A 21,752-nucleotide genomic window follows, 5' to 3' on the forward strand; every position below is an offset into this window, starting at 1 on the left:
TCTGCTTCCTGCTGCCCCAACTGCGATATCCCTTGTCCCCTCCTCTGGTTTTGCTGCATTCTCTCTGGTCTCACCCCATTGCCCCACTTAGCTCATTTCTCTATGTTTCTCACCATTCAATGGCCTCCTAACGGATCTCTACACAGTCCTCAGCTCCCCTTTCATCTCCTGCTGCTTCTCTCCCATCACCACATTGTTGGTCCCCAAGTGCCACATCTCAACTTTCAGTCTAATTCACCAAAGCTCTGAGCCAAGTCCTGAACATACAAACAATGGTCCTTACCCTCAATGGGACAAGTGCCTGCCCCTCCTGCCCTCCTCCACCCACTACCTAAGGTACAGGTAGGGATTGAACTAAATCACACAGCCCCTTAAACCCTTTAGTGGCCCCTCACCTCAAAATACAAAGTCCAGAGCCAGGAGGCTCCTCTGCACCCTACTCCTTGCAAAGTCCAGAGCCAGGAGGCTCCTCTGCACCCTACTCCTTGCTAGGTCCCCGCCTTCACTTCCCCTTACACCTCCCACACTGTGAGCTCCAGCCCCAGGCTTTACCCAAGATTCTCTGGGTCTGCAACAACTTTACCTGTGGTTCTGGAGCACTGCTTTCAAGTCTGGGCAAGAGGCCCCTCCTTTTAACATCCCCACGCCCACCATCTCTCTCTCTCTCTCTCTCTCTCTCTCTCACACACACACACAACTCTGATCCCCTTGTCAGGCTGCCTGAATCCCTCCCCAAGTGGACTCAGAGCTCCTGGAGGTCAAAAACAGGACCAGCTCCTTTCCTGTTCCTAATAATAGGCCCTCATAAGTAGATAGTGAAAAGTGTTTTGAATGAATAAGTCAATGAGACTAACTTGCAGTGAAAATAAACAACTAAATAAGAGCTACGAAATGCTAACACTGGCTTTTCCTGGTGGGTGAATTGTTTGCTTGTTGATATTGTCTGATGTTTCTGTAGTGAGTGGTTCTTGCTTTTGCAATACTAAAAAAAAACAAAAGAAGAACACTAAAGGGAACTTCATTTTGATAAAAAAAAAAAATAACAAGGGGTTTGAGGATTGAAGACTTCAAAAGAAGGAGGAATCTCCTCTTTTGGGTGAGAAACTAGAAAGAAATGTTGAAGAAGCCACGGAATTTCTACAAGTGAAGAGGGGAGGGACAGCCTGCACGCAGGCGCAGGCAGAGCTGGGTGCAGGTGTGGGTGCCAGGTGGAGCAGAGTGTCCCTTTACAGATGCAAGATGAGAAATTTCAACTTCGGTCATTGAATGGAGGGAGGCAGACAGCTTCTGAGCAGAGGAGAAACGCTCCGCACTCCGCATCCGGAGCAGTAAAGAGCTGGCACTGGGCAAAGTCCTAAGGGCAAGAGCGAGGGTGCTGTGGAGTAGAGGCCGGAGCAGAAGCCCAGCTACAACTCTCTCTTCCCCTCTGGGGGAACCAAACCGCAAGTCCAGGAAGCGCCCCCGGACTGCCCGGTCCTCTCTCTGCCTGACCACTCTTCGGTGACGGGCATTTGAGAATTACTCCCATAAACCGCCGACCTATCTTCCCACCTGGACGACAGCGCTTCTAACTCCTCCTGCTCCACAAGGTGCCAAATACGAGTGTAGTCAACGAGGGAAGTTTTTCAAGGAGAAATAACGCCTGGCAGCTCCCCTTCAAACCGAGGCCGAAACCAGCAGTGCCCTCACCGTGCGGACAGCCGGCCTCGGGGGGACGGGACTCTACCCCGACGACCTGACCGGGGGAAGGTCTCCCAAAGTAGAGGCTCCCGCGGGCGGGCCGGGCTCTACCAGGCGAGGTGAGGCTCCCATATAACTCAGGTAGAGGCAGCAGGGGCTGGGGGTCCCGGGAGGTGGGAGGGAGGAGGGGGGAGCGGGCTGAGCCGGAGACCATGCGGGAAAGAGGGAAGGGCGGGTCGGGGGGACTGTTGGAGCCCGCATCCCCGGAACCTGGGCGGGGGCGGGCCTTGGGGCGGGGGCGGGGCAGGTGGGGCCGGGCGGGGCGGGGCGGGGCGGGGTCCACGGCACATGCGCACCGCGGCCGCCGCGCGCTGTAAGGAGTGGTACTTTTTAAAAGTGCAGCCCGGAGGCCAGCCCGCAGCCGCCAGCTCTTCGCTCCTGACCTGGTCCTGCTCGTTCCGGCCGCGCGCCCCCGTCCCAGACCAGTGCAGCCCAGGCCCGTGCAGCCCTCGCCATGCCGGTCAAAGGAGGCACCAAGTGCATCAAATACCTGCTCTTCGGCTTTAATTTCGTCTTCTGGGTGAGTGAGCGGGACAGCCGCGCGCTCCTCTCCGGGGGCACCTGTCTGCCCCCCGAACCCTCTCCGTGGTCGAGGGTGTCGGTAACTGGCACTGCCCGTTGGGTAGGCTCGAGGCAGAGGAGAAAGGGCCCTGCGGCCACCAGCTGGCTGCTCGGCGGAGTCCGGAGACGGGCGGGGCGGGCGCGTTCGTTGGGGGCTCTCCGAAGCCGGGCAGGCGAGGGGACGCGGGGGCCCCGGTGAGCTGGGGCGTGGAGACCGGCCCCCGCCCGGCCTCTCCTTTGCCAAGGGCGTGGGCTGGGGTGTGTGTCTGCCCCTCCGAGTGCAGGGGGTGGGGAGAAACAGAGCACCCCTTTCCTGGGAACTCAAGACCGGGGCCAAAGAAGACCGGGGCGGGCAGCGCAGTTCGCGCCCGGGGTGGGGGTCTCACAAGTCGCAGAGCCGCGAGCGGGGAGGACGCGGGCGCTCAAGGATCTCAGGTGGCGCCGGACGCTCCGCCGAGGGCTGTGGGCACTTCTACCCGCGGGAGGAGGGGCGCGCGGCCGTCGGTGGCCGGGTCCTCGTCCCAAAGTTGGAGTCCGGACCACCCCCTCCACCCTCGGAAGAGGAACCTTCGGCCGCCCCACCACCACCACCACCACCCCTCCGCCCCTCACACACACACACAACCATTCTCAAACTTTGATTCTGAGCCGCTGTGAGAAAGGCCAGGCTCCCTCGAAACTACCTGAAAGACTAGCTTGTCTTGATTTTTTTTTTTCAAAGGTTTGATAAGTATCTGACTGGGGAGAATTCTGGGAGAGTTGGGGAGGGGAGGGGCAGAGGCCCTCGGGCGCTTTTAGTGGGTTGAGCCTCGGTTGAGTCTTGAGTGTCTCCATTTCCGGGAGAGATCAGGTGCTGGCCCCAGGGTCTCCGCCTTGTGCCCCCTCCCACCCCCGTTCCCCCACCCGTTCTCCCCTCCCCAGGCCCCTGGGCGGCCAGGTGGGGCCTCCGGGAGCGCACCTCCACCCGGGCAGTCCGCTCCCTCGGGGAAGCCTGAGGGAGGCAATGGAAAAGGGGAGTCTCCCCTACACACCTCCCCTTAGGGGATTAAGGGACCACCCAGAGACCTAAAGGGGGAGAGGGGATAGGTTCAGAGGGCCACCTCCCCTGCACACAGATGGACAGTATTTGCTCCTCTGCCGCCTGGAGTTTGGAAGGCAGCCCCAGCGCCACTCAGATGTTTGTGAATACAGGGGCGTGCCACTCGAGGCTCGTGGCAAAACAACATGTACTTATTCCCCTGGAGCTGGTCACCGGGGTCCCGATGAACCGGGGCAAATCTCCTGAGATTTAATCCTCTCTGTGGAGCTGACCAGATAAACTGTCCTTGCAAGAGTCACCACATCCGCCCAACCTTTGAACCAGGAGGTCTCCACTCCATTCCCGGTCAGGGCACATGCCCGGGGTTGGGGCCTCGGATCCCCAGTAGAGGGCGTGCAGGAGGCAGCCTATGAATGATTCTCTCTCATCATTGTTGTTTCTGTCTCTCCCTCACCCTTCCTCTCTGAAATCAATAAAAATGTATTTTCAAGTCACCACATCCAACACATGCCCTAGTGTGGATGGCACATAGGTGTGCCCCCGCCCAACCCTTGGCCGTCAAGGAGACCCTCCTGCGGTGGGCACCTCCCCTTCTTGGTGTTCCCAGCAGCCAGCCTGCTAGCTGCCAGGCTTGGCTCCCTCCTCTCACCAACTCCTGGCACCAAAAAAGAATGTCAGAAGGCGGGCCGGCCCTGCCCCACCCTTGTCATTTAGGGAGTTTTCCTCTCCGCTCCCTAGCACAGTCCCTCCCCTACCAGTCTGCTGGTTCGTCCTCAGCCACCTGCCTAGGCTGCATCAGGGTTTGGGGTTGTGGGGGACCACTGACTTCGTGTACCTCCGCACCCCTTCTGCACATGCAGAAGCCGGATGGGGGGCTCCCAGGGCCACTTGTATCTGCTCAGCCTCTTTCTGTCTCCAGCCTGCCACCCCACCCATATTCAGAGCTGCCCCTGCCTGGACAGCTATGTCCTCTGAAACAGAAATGACTCGCTCTGGTAATGTTTGGGTTTAGAATTAGGAATAACTTTAGAGATTATCCAGACCAGCCCTCTTATTCACAGTGAGAAAGCAGGAAACCCGAGAGGGGGTGATTTGCCCAGGACCACAGAGACAGCCAATACTACAATCCCTGGGCCCCTTCCTCTAGTCCAGTGGTTCTCAACCTTCTGGCCCTTTAAATACAGTTCCTCATGTTGTGACCCAACCATAAAATTATTTTCGTTGCTACTTCATAACTGTAATGTTGCTACTGTTATGCATTGTAATGTAAATATCTGATATGCAGGATGGTCTTAGGCCACCCCTGTGAAAGGTCGTTCAACCGCCAAAGGGGTCGCGACCCACAGGTTGAGAACCTCTGCTAGTCCTTCCGTCTCCACCACAAAGCCAACAAGGGGGACCTGATAATAGGCTGGTGGGGAGGGAGTGGGCGGGTTCAGGATTAGCTGTGTTTTTCTGAATTTATTGTTTAGTAGTATCGAGGTCCCTGTAGAGATGAAATCCTCATCCCCTAGGAGATGATGGAACAAAGGAACACTGCGATGCACTTGTGAAGTACTTTGTAGTCTGCAAGTTCAAGCCGGAGCTGGAAGTATTATCCCCATCTTACTGATGGGCAGGAAACTGGCCCCCAGAGAGGTTAAGTGACTTATCCAGGGTCATGGGCAGGATAGCGTCAGAATGCAGTTTGAAAGCAGATCTGGTTGGCTTCAGGTCCAGTGCACTCGCCATCCCAACCTTCCATACCCAACCGAGTGGGAATGGAAGAAGGGTGGCAACAAGCTCTTAGACATCTTTTAAGGGAACCTGTGGTGTAAGGGAACTGCTTGGATTGTTATGATGTCAGCACTTTCCTTTCTCTCTTGAGAGAAGGAATTTATAAACGTGGAATTGGGAACCTGATGTGGGCCTTGGAAAGCGGGAGTTGAGGCCAGGGTGCCACCAGCACCTCCTGAACAGAGGATGCTGAGGAAGGTGGTCTAGCAGGGGTCCAGGGAGAAGAAGCCCACCTCAGTGGCAGTGGGATGATCGGGGCGGGGTAGGCATGTGGGGGTGCCTCTTCCCTGGCCTCCACTTTCGTCCCTGTGGGACCCTCAGTGACTGCCTGCGCTGCCAGCCCTCCCCCAAGCGGGGCCTCTGATGCCCACAGCCCAAGCAGCAATCGGTCTGTTCTTCCAATGCCCCCGGAACCCTAACTTCCCAGCTCTATTCCAGTTGTTTCTCCATTTCCTTCAGACCTCCCTGTCTACCCATCCCCCAAAAAAGGTTGCAAGGGAAAACATGTTACTGTGAGAGTGGTGAACTCTCAAGCTGTAAGGGGGGAACCAAGGCTAGGGTCAGGCCAGGAACCTGTCTTCCTGGTCTATTCCCCATCCCCTCCCCCCAAATCCTAAGCCTGCATTTAGAGGGCTCAGTACCCACCCCACACCTCCCTCTGCCCCTTTATTCACTGCCTTTCACCTCTTACCCACCCTCACTGATGGGACTAGCCAGGGACTTCTCTTTCCCAAGAAATGGTGCTGCCTTGGACCTAACGGAGGCTTCTTAGAAGCATGAGCAGAGACCCGGATGGAAATTCAGAGATTGGGTGTTAGTCCAGCTGTGTCCCCCACACACTTTGAAGTCTTGGGCAGGTCATTTTTGTGCTCCAGGCCTCAGTTTCCTCATCTGTAAAACCAGTGGGTTGGAGCAAATGGTCTCAAGCTCAATCTGTGAAACCAACCCCTTCCCCACTGCCTAAAGCAAGAGGACTTTCCCACACAACCCCAAGTGGAGTCAGGCAGTGGGATGTACTATGAGTACTGTGGCTTGTCCTCAGAGCCGGGGACCTTTACCTCTGGGGCCTGCTTCTTACGTGTCTTTCCTGTTAACCTCGCAGTTCCCTCTGCTCCCCCTGAGTGGGGTCTCTCTGTTTGGGGTTCTCTGTTTCCGTCGCCCTCAGCCATTGTGGTAGTACAGGCTAACGGTCGGAGCACCAGCTCTGGATTGGATTTAGCCATCACCAGATGGAGCTGGAGCCTGTCCCATGGGGGAGGGGTGAAATAAGAGAATGTGTGTGATGCTCTTAGCACTCGAGGCAGAGTAAACTTCCTGTAGCTATTGTTGCTCACAGTGGAAAGTAGATCGAGATGATGCAGAAGGTGGGAGCAATTTCCTAAAAAGTGTGGAAGAGCAGACCACAGGTTAGCCCGGAGCACACTCTCAATCCACACGTGTTCTGCCCGCTCTGGATTGGGCGCTGACTCCATTTCATGTGTGGCTATGCGTTTGAGGGGGTGGAGGGTGGGGGTGCCCCACTTCTGAAAATAAAACTGGAGGCAGAGACTCTGGGTCTGGGCAGGGTGTGGACTAGTGGGCTCGGGGTGGTAAAGCCCCTCCCAACCAACCTGCCGCTTTCCCCAGAAACTGTTGCCTTCCTTGTTGGGCTGAGCCAGCTGCTGGGGCGGTGAAGTGAAATGGCTTCCTGAGTTTGGCACCCGGACAGCCGAGCTCTGGGAAAGCCGGCTGTGTTTGTACTGAGGCTGGCAGCTTTGGGGAGAGGTGAGGTGAGGCCAAGTGTCCGCATCTGCTAAAGAAAATCAGACTTCTGCCCAGCCCAGGATCTTGATGGCTCCCCCCACTTTTTCACAATGCTTGTGAACAACAAAAGAATCTGACTCCTGATTTTTAGGGGGTTGGTGGGGAGGATTCCTCTACACATACACACTCTGCCCCTTTCTTTCCCAAGTGGCCCACGGGCACCGTTCCAGACCTTACTCTTTTGTACTCAAAGGAGGCGGCCACTATTTAAGACCCGAATTTGGAGCTGCTTTGAGAGCAGCCCTGTTGAGGGCCACCCTTGCCAGAGCACCTAGTCTGCAGTGGACTCCTCTGCGGCCACAGACCACAGATCAGCCTTCTCACGTCCTCCTGTGTGTGGATTGTGAGTCTTCCATCTTATACACAAAGCTGTGCGTCCAGGTTTGATTTGTCTCTTTGTTTCCCCGTGTGATTCCCTTTCATAAGGAGGCGTGGCTTTTGGAATTGGTTGCACAGTCTGGAACTTAATAATACCTTAGACTTACAAAAGCACCTTTTTTTCTAAAGAACACAAACCTTGACGGCCTTTCTCAGGTGTGTCGACTGTGAGGGTAAGGGACCTGGGATCATGGCTCCCGTGGCTTCTGCGGTCCTGTTGCCTGCTTGGTGGCTGCGTGTTCTAGATCTGCTTGTGTTGACTTGGAGAGCAGAACAGTTTCAGGAAGTTACATACAGGGTGTCTCCCCTCCGCCCCCCGCCCCCGCCCCCATACACACTTTAACAGCTGACAGCTCAATTTTGAAAATGAAATGTGTTTTAATAAACACTGACTTTATAATTATTCAAAGTGTGTGTATACATTTTTGGCGGGGGGACACCCCATATTTATGTTCTGTGTTCCTCCCCTCCCCCCCCCCAGGTTGGGGTCAATGGGGCTTTATGTGGACCTGCCACAGGTCTTTTCAACTAAAGTCCTGCAGAAACGGTCTTTACCTCTCACAGAAGAGTAATGACTATTGTTTTGAGGTTTGGAAGTCTGGATAAGAGCCTATTGGGCCCATGTCCTCAACTACCCAGAGCTGTCCTCTGCAACCGAAGGAACCCAGAAGACCAAAAGGGCTAATCTTAAGACGCGTTTTAAGTTTATGGTTTTGAAGTCTGACTGCTGATCACTTGCCTGTTTCATTCTGTGGAAAAAGTAATGCCGGTCCAGGGACATTTTCATTTTCCACCGAGTGATGGCATGCAGCTGTGGAAAGCAGCATCCTGTCTCCAGATGAGGTAATTTTATAATAATTACATCCATCCGGTAATTCCTCTCCTCGCCCCCAAAATTACTTTGTTCTGGATAGTTGCTAAGTACTATATGCCGTCATCTACACTAGTGGATCTTAGCCTTTTTAGGGAGTTCCATGCAATCGATGGGACCTGCCTCCAGAAACATGTTATGTCCGTTGTTATTTTATTTTACTTTATTTTATTTGCTTTTTCTCTGGAGGCTCATTCACCTCAGATTATGAACCCCCTGTATTGGGTTTGCTCCCTTGGTTTCCAGACAACCCCAGCTCTGTCTTGAATCCCTTTTCTGCCATGAGAAGCGGGTTGCCTCCCTGCTTCCTGGGGATTGCACGGGGGCCTAATGGGAGGACTCTGAGAAAGGCATTCAGAGTCCTAAGTGCCCCTGGTGATCAAGGCCTCCCCACCCATCCTTGCTCTGACTCTCAGCTTAATCATTGCCCAAGGAGTGGCTTTGACTCTCGATTAATTTAACGAGTGTTTTGCATTTCTAGTCCACAAGAAGAACCCAACTTTATGAGCTTCCAGCCAAGTTTGGCTTCTTGGGTTAGGGTTTCCCATAGCGTGGGTGATTTGTTTTGTTCGGGAGGAGTGGAGCTCTCTTTCCCTCCTCCTCCTTCCCACCAAATAGAGACAGAAGTCTTCCCTGGCCTTGCCCCTGAGGACTTTGGGAAGGAAGAAGTGTCTCCAGGGGGTCGTTTGGGGACTTGGACTCCTGAGGAGATGACAGTGGGCAGATTTATTTGATTCCAGGGAGGTTGGAGGACTGTTGCCTTTGAGAAAAATCCGAAATCTGGGCTTTTAGGGTCCCTCTTGTTCAATCTTTTTGACAAGCATTGTACAGGGGAGTAGAAACAGTGTCTCTTGATGGCTCTGTTAGGAAAGTAACCCTGCAAAGCTTACCCAACGTACATCACGGTTCCAGTGAACCCCTCAGGCCCAGGCCGATGGCCCGTGACTTGCTACCAAGTCCCTGCCTCCAAACTGCTCAGGAGGCAGCCCCTTGCTTGTCTTCCAGTCTCAGCTGCATGTCAGAGTCCAGGTGCAGAAACACAACACGTGGACCACAGCAGAAAATCCTTGATGGCGGGTTAAAAATATGATAAAGTAAAGCAGACCGTTATCTTGAATTCAAAACACATTCCTATAGCATTTTAGTGTTAATTCATCTTTAAACCTACATTGATTGAATCAGTAGCATGAAAGGTGATGAGATTGATTTATTAACACTTTAAATGAAAAGATCAGCAAAATCATACTTAGTTGTGAACTCATTGCTTTTCAAGTCAATAGAAATTTGATGTTTTTACCAGTAAAAGATAGTTTTCTATGGACTGAATGTATAGCCCCAAAATGCATGTTAATGCTAAAGCCTAGTGCGATGGTGTTTGGAAGCAGGGCCTTGGGGGGGGGGGGGGGGGGGGTGATTAGGCCTTGAGGATGGAACCCTCACGAATAGGATAGGCACTTAAAAGAAGAGGCCCCAACGAGTGCCCTCTTTCCTTCCACCATGTGTGATTATAACAAGAAGACAGCCCTCTATGAACTAGGAAGCAATTCCTAACCAGACACCAAACCTGCTAGCACCTTGATCTTGGGCATCCCAGCCTCTAGAACTATGGAAAATAAATTATCGTTTGTAAGCCACCCAGTGTATGGTACTTTGTTATAGCAGCCCTAATGGACCAACACAGAGTTATCTACAGGTTCAAATCAAAATTACATCTTCCCTTCTAGGTGAGCATTCACAATGTGCCAGTTTTCACGGGCACCTCATGTCAGTGCCCCCCTCTGGTTGGTGGCAACCCCCAACCCCCCTTCCTGGCAGCCCCGCTCCTGAGAAGCGCTGACCTCCTAGAGAAGAATGTGTACTCCACACGCAGGAAACCCTTCCCACTGAGTGTCTTCCTCCTGCTCACCCCAGTGCAATGGAAACAATTTCCTCGTGACGCGATTTCCTCGTGGATTTTAATGTTCCACTCACACCTTTTAAAGCTTCTTTTCTACAAGCTGGGGACATCTACTCGGTACTCTACCTTCCCCCTCTAATCAAATTATGGCCCCAACTCTAGACCAGAGAACCTCTGGTCTCCCACAGACCAGAAAACTCATTCCAAATAGAAATTAAATTATCTCTAGCCGAAATCGGTTTGGCTCAGTGGATAGAGCGTCGGCCTGCGGACTGAAAGGTCCCAGGTTTGATTCCAGTCAAGGGCATGTACCTGGGTTGCGGGCACATCCCCAGTAGGAGATGTGCAGGAGGTAGCTGATCAATGTTTCTCTCTCATCGATGTTTCTAACTCTCTATCTCTCTCCCTTCCTCTCTGTAAAAAATCAATAAAATATATTTTTAAAAAAAGAAAGAAAGAAATTAAATTATCTGTAATGTTTTAGAGATAAATTATTAGAGGTGATTTAGGGAGGGACCCTGAGTCTTATAGGAAGCTGGCATTGTCTGTGTGTTGTAGATGCTGCCAGGACACCAGGCACTGACCTGCAGTGATGCCATCTCATTCCCTTTGCCAGCAGAATGGTGCTTTGTGGAAAGGGCAGAGGCTCTGGGTCCCACTTTGGGGGTCATTCCTACAGAGGATACCGGGCAGTGGCCACTTGATGGACCACAGCCTCATCTGTGAACATGGTGGCCAGTGGGCACTGCAACAGCGTCTGCACTTGCTGGGCCTGCAGTGGTAGTGAAGCGAGGATAAGAAGAAAATGTGCCAAGTTACTCCAGAGAAGCTGTTGCCCAGGCCAGTGCTTGTGTCCACGCTGACATTCTGGCCAGCGCAGCAAGGGTGTGGCGAAGCTCTTGGGCCAGAGGCCAGCAACAGAAAGTGCAGGCTCGCTCTCTAGATCCTGTCACCTGTGGCTCCCCCAGGCTCAGATGGCACCTGCAGGCCACATGGCCTTTGCAGGTGCCTTCCTGTCGGTGAGAAAGTAGAGCCCTCTGCTCTTGTAGGTGGGCTGTCTTGGGGCCTTTAAGGATAGAAGATGGCACTTTTGATATGAGATCAGATGTGGCTGTGAGGGAGAAAGGGTGGCAATGAGGGAGAAAGGACAAAAGTGAAAAAAATCTGGCTCTTAAAAATCACCAAATGATTCAAAAAGACAAACAGGGAGATGAGAGATATCTGTAGTACTATCCACAATAAAGAATATACTTTTAAAAAGACAAACAATTTACCAAAATGATTGAAAATTTGGGCTTTGCACTCAGACTATTTGGGGTTCAAGTTCTAACTCAGCCACTTATTTGCCTGTGATCTCAGACAAGCTTCTTTAACTTATGTGTTCAAGTTTTCTCATTTAAAAAGTGGAAGTTAATATTACCTACCTGGTGGGTCTGTTGTGGAAATTAAATAATACAAGAAGCGATTTGAGCGGTATATGGGACATAGCAAATAGTGGGATGCTTGCTATCTAGTAATTAAGAGACCTAAAATGAAGGCAGGGATCGTGGCAGAGGAATAGGCAGGTAATAGATTAGACACAGCAGTTTGGGAACCTTGACTCTTGTCCCCTTGCTGGCTTGCTACTCAGAATGTCCTATGATGGGGAAGGAGGGCCATTTGCCAACACTGCCGATCCATGCACCATGTGGCATTGCTTGGAGTGTGTAAAAGAAGGGGCGTCTTCCACTACCCAGGGCCTTGCAAGCAGCGTAACCGGTTCCAGAGATGGAATGAAAGCTGGCTGGTCCATATGGCTAAAGTGCATAAGCAGGAGTGTGTGTGTGTGTGTGTGTGTGTGTGTGTGTGTGTGTGATCGCCAGACATCTTAGTGAAGCGAATGCAATGGAGAACAAATGAGCGGTGTTCTGGAATTTAAAGCAAAACTTCTCCCAAACACTCCCCCACATCAGATAACTTTGGTTAAGATCAGAATGCCTGCTTTCAGCAGAAAGTGGATTTAGGGGCTGGCTAGTATATACTACACGTCTGGCAAGCAGGCAGTGGAAACTTGAAATGAGATTTCTTGTTTAGAAAGAGGTTACCTTGGGCACAGGCCTTCCCTCCCAATCCCTCAGCCCCAAGCTGCTTAACACCAGCACATCATATTAGCTGAAGTTTTTCTCCTCTCTTAGGCAGAATAGGAGCTCTGGTTTTTAAATGAGGCTCACTTTGTTCTTGGAATGGAGGATTTCTCAACACTTGAACTTGTTCAGACCAGGTCGCTCCCTAATTTCCATAAAGTGTGCTGAGAAAAAGTTTACAAGGCTCTTCATCCTCTGCCACACCCCAGAGGAGACCAAGCTACCTCCCTTTCACCAGGGATGAGACTCAGGCATGACAGAAGGAGAGCGCTGACAGCTAAGTCAGCTCTGTGTCCCTGGGCAAGTTACTTTACCTCTCTGAGCCCATTTTCCTCATCTCACACTGGGATGATCAGAACTGCCTTGAAGGGTGTCAGGCTGTCCCACCAGCACTCTTAGGTTCCAAAGGGGTGGTCACAGCCTTACCGTAGAACTCGTCTTCCGATATTCCTCTTCTCCCTGGGAAATCTCTCACTTGCTCCTACAGGGAATGTGCCTATTATCCCTGTACTAGCCTGAGCCCAGGCTTAAACATTCAAACACAATTGCCCAAAAGAGCAAAGCATAGCGAGAGGATGGCACCCACAGTGTAGCTATTGAGCCACCGTCACCCCTCCTCCCCAGGGAGCCCCCAAGAGCACTAGAATCCCCAGAAAGGGAGGTTGCAGGGCCAGGGACAGGCTGAGTATGTGCTTAGGATGCCAGCAATGCAGGCAAGCAAGCCCAAGGAATTGTGGGGCATGTAAGCACTATTGAATTTATATATACTAATTTTTTTTTTTAATGTTGATTTATCTAGGCGGTAGGGTAGGTGCCATAATCTTCTCAGAGTCCAGGGCATTAATCTGGCCACAAAAGGCAGAAGTTGGCTTCCCCAAGGGACCTGGCTTCTGGCTTCTCGGGGATGGTTGGATTTTTTTTATTATAGTCCACTTCCCAGCCTGCCATGGTGTGTAAAAGAGCAACATGTGGTACCACAGACACACACACACACACTCACACTCACACTCACACTCACTCACATACTCACATGGTGATTGTTGGGGAAGGGGAAGTTGACTTGTTAGAAATGAAGATTCCTGCCGAGACCGGTTTGGCTCAGTGGATAGAGCGTCGGCCTGGGGACTGAAAGGTCCCAGGTTCGATTCCGGTCAAGGGCATGTACCTGGGTTGCGGGCACATCCCCAGTGGGAGATGTGCAGGAGGCAGCTGATCGATGTTTCTCTCTCATCGATGTTTCTAACTCTCTATCCCTCTCCCTTCCTCTCTGTAAAAAATCAATAAAATATATTAAAAAAAAAAAGAAAAGAAATGAAGATTCCTGGCAGCAAAGTGGTGACTCTTTAAGCCTCACTTTCCTCATTGTACAATGAAAATAATAATACAACCAAAGTCTTAGGATCCATCAGGAGGAATAATGGGGTATTTAATGCAGAAGCCGACATATGAGCAAGAGCCCATATGTCAGCTTCTGCAGCTGTTGTGGAGTTACTAATATAATACCTCTCACATTTGTTCAGAGATTGAGGTTGTCCTAAACGTTCACTCTCATCCATAGCTTATTGCTTCAGTTCTGTAAAGCTGCATCGCACAGGATTGCTGAAACTTTACAACTGGGCTTCGTCCCTTTCAGAAGATGAATTAGAGCCCCAGCTGGTGTGCTCAGTGGTTAGAGCATCAAGCCACGCACCAAAGGGTCACCGGTCCAATTCCTGGTCAAGGGCTTGCACCTGGGTTGCAAGTTCAATCCCCCTTACTCCCTTGTCAGGGCATGTGCAGGAGGCAACCCATCCATGTGTCTCTCTCACAATGATATTTCTCTCTCTCTCTCTCTCTCTCTCTCTCTCTCTCTCTCTCCCCGCCCCTCTCTTCCACTCTCTCTAAAATAAATCAATGGAAAAATATCCTCCAGTGAGAATTAACAAGCAAAAAGAAGATGAACTAAAGGACTTGTCTTTCTGTCTGTCTACAAAATGCCCATTTCAGAGATTGCCCCAGTCTGGGAACAATGGGTGAGGAGAGGTATCAAGTTTGCACTTTGCTGGAAATGTCCCCATAAGACTGCCCAGTGGGTAGAGGCTCCCCTTTGGAACTGAACAATAGGAGTCGAAAGAAGAAATCTAATCTGCTTGCAAACTAAGAAACGTGGTCTCGGCACCTTTCCTTCTGTTCACTTATCTGGAACTTTCTTAACCTGAAGCAGGTCCTAGAGGGGGGACAGAGCCAGTCACCATTGCTTCTGTGTGGACACCAACGGGAAGAAAAGAGAGGAAGGGAGAGCTGGCCCTAACGGGTGCGTTGACCCTGGGACCCAATGACTGTGGGCTTGAGACCACCACCTCCCAGTCTCAACAGCAGGAGAGAGAGAAACCCAATGGAAAAGTTCATGGCCGGTGCCCTCCCTGCCTCTTGGCTTCCCCTCAGCTGGATGGATGCCCTGAACCTGAATCACCTCGCTGCAGCGGCAGATTAAGGTTTAGGTCACATGCCAAATTCAGCATGTCCAGACCACCCTCTTTTTTCTCAAGAAAAGTTCTTAGGAATTCCCATTCTTCCCCTCACCAGGTGGCACAGTGCAGGAGGGGGGCGGGGAGGGGGGTGTAGAGGAATGCTGCTCCGAGTTGTCCCGCCTGGCCCACTGTGACCTCTGCCTCCTGCTGGCTGGGTCTTTTTCAGCGAATTGTTGCTTAACCTCTCAGAGCCTGTTTCATCTAGAAAATAAGAGTGACGAGAGGATTACATGAGATAATATATGTAAATCACCTCCTATTACGTGGGACACACAGATGATAATTGCTACTATTATTATGTTGTTTATTTCCCTTTCCCTAGCCTCTGGAGGGGTTGCTAATGGACAGAAAAGCTTGCCAGAAGTCCGATTAACACTAAAGCGAAATAACCTACAACGTCATTGCATTTCTTAAATTTTTCTCTTTTTTGTAGAATGTTGGGTGGTTTGAGGAAGAGGCCCCTCCCATGCTTAGCCTGGCCTAGGGAGAATGCAGGCTGCAAAAGTCAGGGTGAAGTTTCTAATAGGGTGTCCCGCTTCAGACACTGCAGGAGTCATCTTGGCATCTTGCGGAGCAGCATTCACAGGACTGAACCTGTGTGCTGCATGCACTTTTGGAAGCCAAATGCAGGTTCTGACTTGAACCATTTACGATGAATTCCCAGGCTCAGTGGGTTTAAGGTGGAGTTGTCCAGCCAATATCTGTATGCTTCCTCCCTGCTTAACTGTCCTGTATCCTCCCCCTTAACTGTCACCGGGCAGCAGTTCAGGGGGTCCTGCGGCTGAGTCCCCATGGCTTTACAGTGCCAGGCAGGGCATCTGAGCCACACTCCAGATTCCACAGTGTAACGTGGAATGGTGAGATTCTGCTCCCTGCTGGGCTGTGCCTGTGAGCTCTCACTGACACAGGAACCGTGAGCCCAGAGAAAGCTCACAGCCTGCTCCAGGGCTGCCTGCCCTTCCTCGCTGGCCTCTGGGTTCAGAACCCCTAGAGAGAGCTTTTCCACGTCTTCCCGATTGTTCAGCATTTTATATGAAGACCTGGAGTGGTGGTTGTCAAACTTGAGCAAGCGTCAGAATCATCTGGGGGCAGTTGTTAAAACACAGATTGCTGGGCCCCACCCCACTCAACTTTCTCACTGAATAAGTCTGGGATGGGGACAGTGAATTTGCATGTCTAACAAGCTCCCAGATGCTACTGCTGCTGCAGCTGGAGACCACACGTGGAGGACCATTGGCCTAGGAAAAAGTTTCCCAGTGGCCTTCAAGGACACCAGCTTCTGCAGTTTCCCCCGTTACTCTAAGATGGGCTCAGCAGAAGCCCCAAGAGCAGAATTTCCCTAGAGGGGCGAAATGCCCCAGGGGGATCTTTCTGGGGGGGGGGGGGGGGCGGGCGCGGGGAGTTAGGGGTGGGGGGAGCTTGTTCTCCAGAATGGTGATTTCTGGGGCTTTTCAACTCAGTAAAACTAAAGTTAGTGATGTTCTTGGTTGATATCTTCAAACTTTGCCATGAATTAACAGTTTACTTGTGATCCTTAATGAAAGCAAATCGTGGTTTTGCTGCTGAATAGAGTGGAGCTTGGTTTGTGTGGATGCTTTACTGTGTGGTGGGACCGCATAAGGGAGGACGCTGAGACCTCTGTTCCTGCCCGAGTGGCTTTGCCCTTGCAAAGACAACAGCTCCCGCCTTCACTTGGAGTTGGGGGAGGAGGATACAGGAGAGGATTAGAAGAGGTGGTGGGGCTGGGGCTTAGGCGCCTGTTTGTTCTTGCTGGCAGTGCCGGGCCCAGCCTCCTGACAGTGAATCAGCCCATCCAGGCTTGGCATTCAGTGGTGAGCCAGGGTTGCCATGGAGATGGGTGAGGCCCGGAGCCCGCAGGTCTGGGTGGCCTGACTTGTTTTTAACTGTTGAAGCCTGTGTGAACATAGAGGCCCTCATCCCCACTGCCGAGGCCTTAAAGCATGACTGGTATTTTGGGCCCGGAATAGGCTGGTAGGGGAAACTTGTATCCTCGATATTCAGTCTCTTGCTAACTTCTGGGCACCGTGGGCAACCATGCCAGGGGTCTCCTAAGTCCAGGACATTAAAAAACAAACAAACAAACCCAGGGCTGATAACCTGTCTTTCTGGAGGGAGGAAGTAAAGCGGTAAAATCCCTCCCTCTCCGTGATCTGCTCCTTTAATAACTCCCTGTTGCAGAGTTAATTCGCCCACAGAAGCAGTCTGTGATCCAAGGAAGGACAGAGGCCTCCAGTCTGAGCCAACAATCTCCCTTTAACCTTCCTTCCCCACTTTTCTTTGGCCGTTCCCATCTGATCCCAGCAGAGCTCCAGAGACCGAGTATGGGTGTGAAGAAGGTAAATTTATCCACCTCCCCACCACACCACACTCACAAGCTCTCACAGAAACCAGAAAATAGAACCCCAGTGTCCTAATTACCTTGCTCCCGCCCAGCCACCTCCTCAGATCACAGGAGGACACGCAACTGACGTCCGCCAAGTGCCATGAATTGCCCCACTGTCGTCTCGTGTCTTTCTCAAGGGTCATTGTGATTGTTGTCATTATCATTCCTCACCCCACCCCCCCCCACAGAATCTGCCTGGCTACAGCACTTCACAGTTTTCAGACTGTTTTATATGCATCGCCTCATTTAATCCTCACTGTCAGCCTAGGTCAAAGGCAGGACAAATATCATACAATTTATTATTATTATTATTGTCTAAAGTTTTTTCCCCCCATTGACACCCCCCCCCCCCAGCCATTCCCATCCTGGCCAAGCCCCCACCACCCCAGTGTCTGTGTCCATTGGTTATGCTAATATGCATGCATACAAGTCCTTTGGTTGCTCTCTAACCGCCCTCCCTCGCTACCATTTGTCTCTGGATCTATTCCTGTTCTCATACAAATTTTTTTTTAACAAATGAGTACGCTAGGGTTCAAAGAAGCTAAGGAAAGTGTTTAGTGTCATACGGCTCCTAGTGGCAGTGCCAGAATCAGAGTCAAGTCCACACCCTTTGACTCATCCAGGCCCTCTCGACAGGGTTGTGTAGCGAAGTCACCTGAATTACCTAGGAACACAGACTCCCCTGGGATGAAGGTGAGGCAGGTGCGTGTTTAGAATTCCCCAGGTGATTCTGACAGAAAGCCTATGGAAGCCAGTTCCTGGGTGACACAGGCATGCAAGTGTCAGGTAACAGAGTCAAGGTCACCTGCCCCCTACGAAAACTTTTACAGCATCTCTTAGACCACAGCCTAACCCAAGTCACCAAATAGTCCTAGCTGTTGCAGGAAGACAATGGGACATACAAAAGAAAGTGCTTCCATCTTCCCAGACCCCTTCCTGTTGCCACTGCCCACCTCCAACCCCTCCCAAAGTAGCAGCTGTGACCACAAGTCTGAGGCCAGCCTCACCGAGAAACCACTGTGGGGAATAAGCTGCTCTCCGCGTTCTGGCTTTTCTGAGACAGCTGGACAGAGAAAACGAAAGGAGTATTTTGTCCTTTTTAAAAAAACTGACCAGTCAGGTCATATTACAGAAGAAAGAAGGGACCTAGAGGAAAGGGTGGGGTTGTCACCAAGACCACCCAGTTCATTTGCCACTAGAGGAATTTTCACTGAAGTGGGAAATGTCCCACAGGCAGATCCTTTCCACCTGAGAGATGGGATACAGGATCACCCTCCACAAACTCCTCCCCACCCCCAACACACACACAGAAACATCCTCATCGTTAGCCAATTGCTCTTTTCCTTCCTGTCACCTCCTCATCTTTCTCCACATTCACTTCAAGTGTTTCCGTCAATAGGGCGGCCTCTTCAGAAACAGCTCCTCAGGTTCTAACTGGAACTCGTTTTGCAGACTCGGGCGTGGGGCCCAGAGCAGCCAGGTGCCCCTAAGCGGCATTACTCTGATTTGTTTTCAGCCTCCTTTGGAACTGGAGCTGGTTCCTTGGACTCCAGGTGTGCGTTTCAGTGTAAGATTTCTGGGCCTGTCCCTGTAGCGAGACTGGTGTGACTCACAGAGATCCTGGTCTTCGCGTGGGTGTTTCAGCACAGTGTTTACGGTGGCGAGAAAGGAGACGAGGAAGCTGCTCCCTGTGGGCCCAGGCTTGGGGAAGTGCCGAGTTTCATGGCTCCTGACGCGGTCATAAGCCCCAGAGACGGGGTTACCTGTGTTGTGTGCTCGTAAAATGTCAGAGTGTGTAACTGGATTCTTGGGGGGGAGGGGGGTGAAACAGCAGTGAAGGGACTTTTTATAAACTCTCATTTTCAAAAGACTTTATGTGGACTTGCTCCTAAATCTCACTGTGACATTCACCACGTACCCTCGTGGTGAATTGTTCTTTGTAATTTCTGGCTTTTCTTGTGAGATATTCGAAGGTGGGTCTGGATGAAAACTCAGATGGGAAAGGAGGCTTGCCAAGGGGAGAGGGCCAGGGAGGAAATTCTGGTGGGTTTCAGAGATTCTCTTTCATTGAAGTAATCCTTCATTTGCAGAATAATTATTTACTAATGACCGTTGTGTCCGAAGTGTGAATGGGGCAGGGGAGCCATGGAGGTGAGTAAGTGGCCCTGCCCTCAAGGAGCTAAGCTCTGGTTAGAGACACAGACAAGCACACTCATGAGAGGAAGGGAGGGTGTGAGGGTGCTGCAGAGCCAATGTGGAGCTCAAGGGATTGAGGGCATCTTGGAGGGGAAACAGCAGGCCTAGGTGGCCAGGACCACATTCCAGGAGGAGGGACTTGCAGGAGCAGAGGCAGGAGCATACGAGACATATTTGGGAAACGTTGAGTGCTCCCATGCACGAAGCAGGTGAGGAGGAGGCAGAGGTGAGTGCTGTCATGCTCCTGGGAGATCAAACAATGTGAAGACAGAACAAAAAGCCTTAAAAGTTGGTGACCGACCTAAGCTGTCTGCAGCCTTTCGGAGTGAGATTGAAGGAAGAGAGGTTTTGTTTTCTGTTTGGTGTTTCAGGATAGATACACCTGCCCATGTGTGTTGGCAAAGGATGAGACAGTGGCAGAGACAGAAAGCAGAGGCAGGAAAGAGGTGGATTAATGGAGCAGGTTCTTGAAGGAGACGGGAAGCCTTGAGAGAGGCCCCATCTTCTTTATATTAGATACACACACGTGTAGTCCCAGGATCCCCTCCACAATGCACAGGACAGTTGTCAGTCTCCTTCATCTCCTCTCATCTCCTCTGGTCTATGCCAGTTTCTGTCTTTCTTTGTTTTTCGTGACCTTGACCGTGTTGAGAAGTTCTGGTCAAGTCTTTTGTAGAATGCCCTCAGTTGGGTGTGTGTCTTGTTTTTCTCATGGCCCATCTTCTGTGAAGAAAAAGAATTTTTTTAAAAATATATTTCTTTATTGATTCCAGAGAGGAAGAGAGAAGGAGAGATAGAAACATCAGTGATAAGAGAGAATCATTGATCAGCTGCCTCCTGCACACCCCTACCAGGGATCTCGCCCGCAACCTAGGCATGTGCCCTTGGCCGGAATCGAACCTGGGACCCTTCAGTCTGCAGGCTGACGCTCTATCCACTGAGCCAAGCCGGCTAAGGCAAGAATTCTTTGAAGAAATGAAGACATTTCCAGTAGAACAATAGAGAGAAAAAACACCACCCTTTTTCTCCCTGCACTATCAAATGGGTGAGACCATTTCTAGCCCACAGGCAAAGGAGCTTGGCTGTAATTGGAAACGAGAGGTAACCAGGCAGGGCAGGGCACGGAGTAGAGGTGCTGGACTCTTTACTTCCATCCCCACTGGACCAACTGGTGATCTTGGGCAGGTCTCTGTCCCCTTTCAAGGGCTCTATGAGCAGGAGTTGTCTAACTGAGCATCCATATCAAACCTGCTCAGTTCAGATCCTACAAGGATGGGCAAGAGTAAAGTAGCAGCCATGGCAAGTGGATGGCCAACATTCCTGCCATGTGTCAGTTATTAGCCTGGGAGGAAACCGTCAACTTCTTGGCCTCCCAGGCCCTGTTTTCTTATTTTATTGGAGTCCCTTAAACATTGACTGGATGCCCTTTTTAAAGGTCAAAGTTCTCTTTTGATTCTTGATGGTCCCTCCCCATTTGGTTTCTTCTAGTGTTCAAGTAAGTGGAGGTGAGAGCCAGGTGTCAGGGGCTAGGGAGCCCCTCTGTGCCACACCAAGAAGTGAGTTCTCCTCAGAATACTCTGCACCCCTTAGATAGTGCTGCCCCCACAACCATGTAAGCCATTACTAGGTGGCGACAATTATACTCATTTCATGGCCTTGTGACCCAGCCAAATGAAGCACTTTCTCCAATAGCATTACAGAAAATGGGGCCGCTAATGGCTTACACAGCATCTCCTCAGGCCAATTAGCTCAGTGATTCAACCAAAAAAAAATCAGCAGGGCTCATTCCTCTGGTGAACCAAGTGCTCCCGGTCCTGCCCCTGACCTCCCTTCCCCCTCTCTTACGGTGAGGCTTTAGGTATGAGACTGCCATCTATCGCCGCTTCTTCCATTTCTCCAGAACCAGCTGCTTCTTCCCCCATTCTGCAAAGTGTTCGGGATGGGGTCCAGACATGCAGGACCTGTGTTCCTGTATCTGGCCTTGTCTTTCACTGGGTGAGAACTGAAGTCTTTCCCCTGCTGGTTTCAGTTCTCTGGGAAATGTCCTTCTTGCCACCTGTGCGTGTAGACCAGAGAACTGACTGGCCGTCTACAGATTGACTTGGGATCCTTGAAATTATGAAATGGGAGAGGCTTAACCGGTGGAGGTTTTGGAGGGAGCCCCATCATTATCAAGCATGCGTCACTCCCAAAGAGACCCAGCTCCTGCCCATGAGAAGCTTCTGTGCACAGTGCAGCCTTCCATCACCTTTTGTAGCTTCGTTCCTTTGGGTGGGATTGTTTTTATTCTTTTCATGGTGACTGACTTAAGAACTTTGCTGGCAGAGGAAGGGGTGGGGCGGTTGGGGAACTTTACCCACTGGAAGAATGAGATGACTTGAAGATAATTCTTTGATAAGCACAAGCCTAGAACAGAAAGGACCATAAAGGACACTGCCTCAGCAACAGCAGCAA

At 51.3% G+C, this 21,752-nt stretch overlaps 1 protein-coding gene across 1 annotated transcript in view; it reads left to right on the forward strand.

The window, feature by feature from the left end:
• The first annotated feature begins 2,057 nt into the window (after nt 1-2,057).
• Nucleotides 2,058-21,752, forward strand: part of CD9 (CD9 molecule) — a 34,151-nt gene continuing 14,456 nt past the window's right edge. The window contains exon 1 of the mRNA XM_014451608.2: nt 2,058-2,260. Coding sequence (XP_014307094.1) covers nt 2,195-2,260 — 66 coding nt within the window. The 5' untranslated portion in view covers nt 2,058-2,194. The remainder of the gene's footprint in view (nt 2,261-21,752) is intronic.

This window comes from Myotis lucifugus, unplaced genomic scaffold, assembly GCF_000147115.1.
Source record: "Myotis lucifugus unplaced genomic scaffold, Myoluc2.0 scaffold_10, whole genome shotgun sequence".
Lineage (NCBI taxonomy): Eukaryota > Metazoa > Chordata > Mammalia > Chiroptera > Vespertilionidae > Myotis > Myotis lucifugus.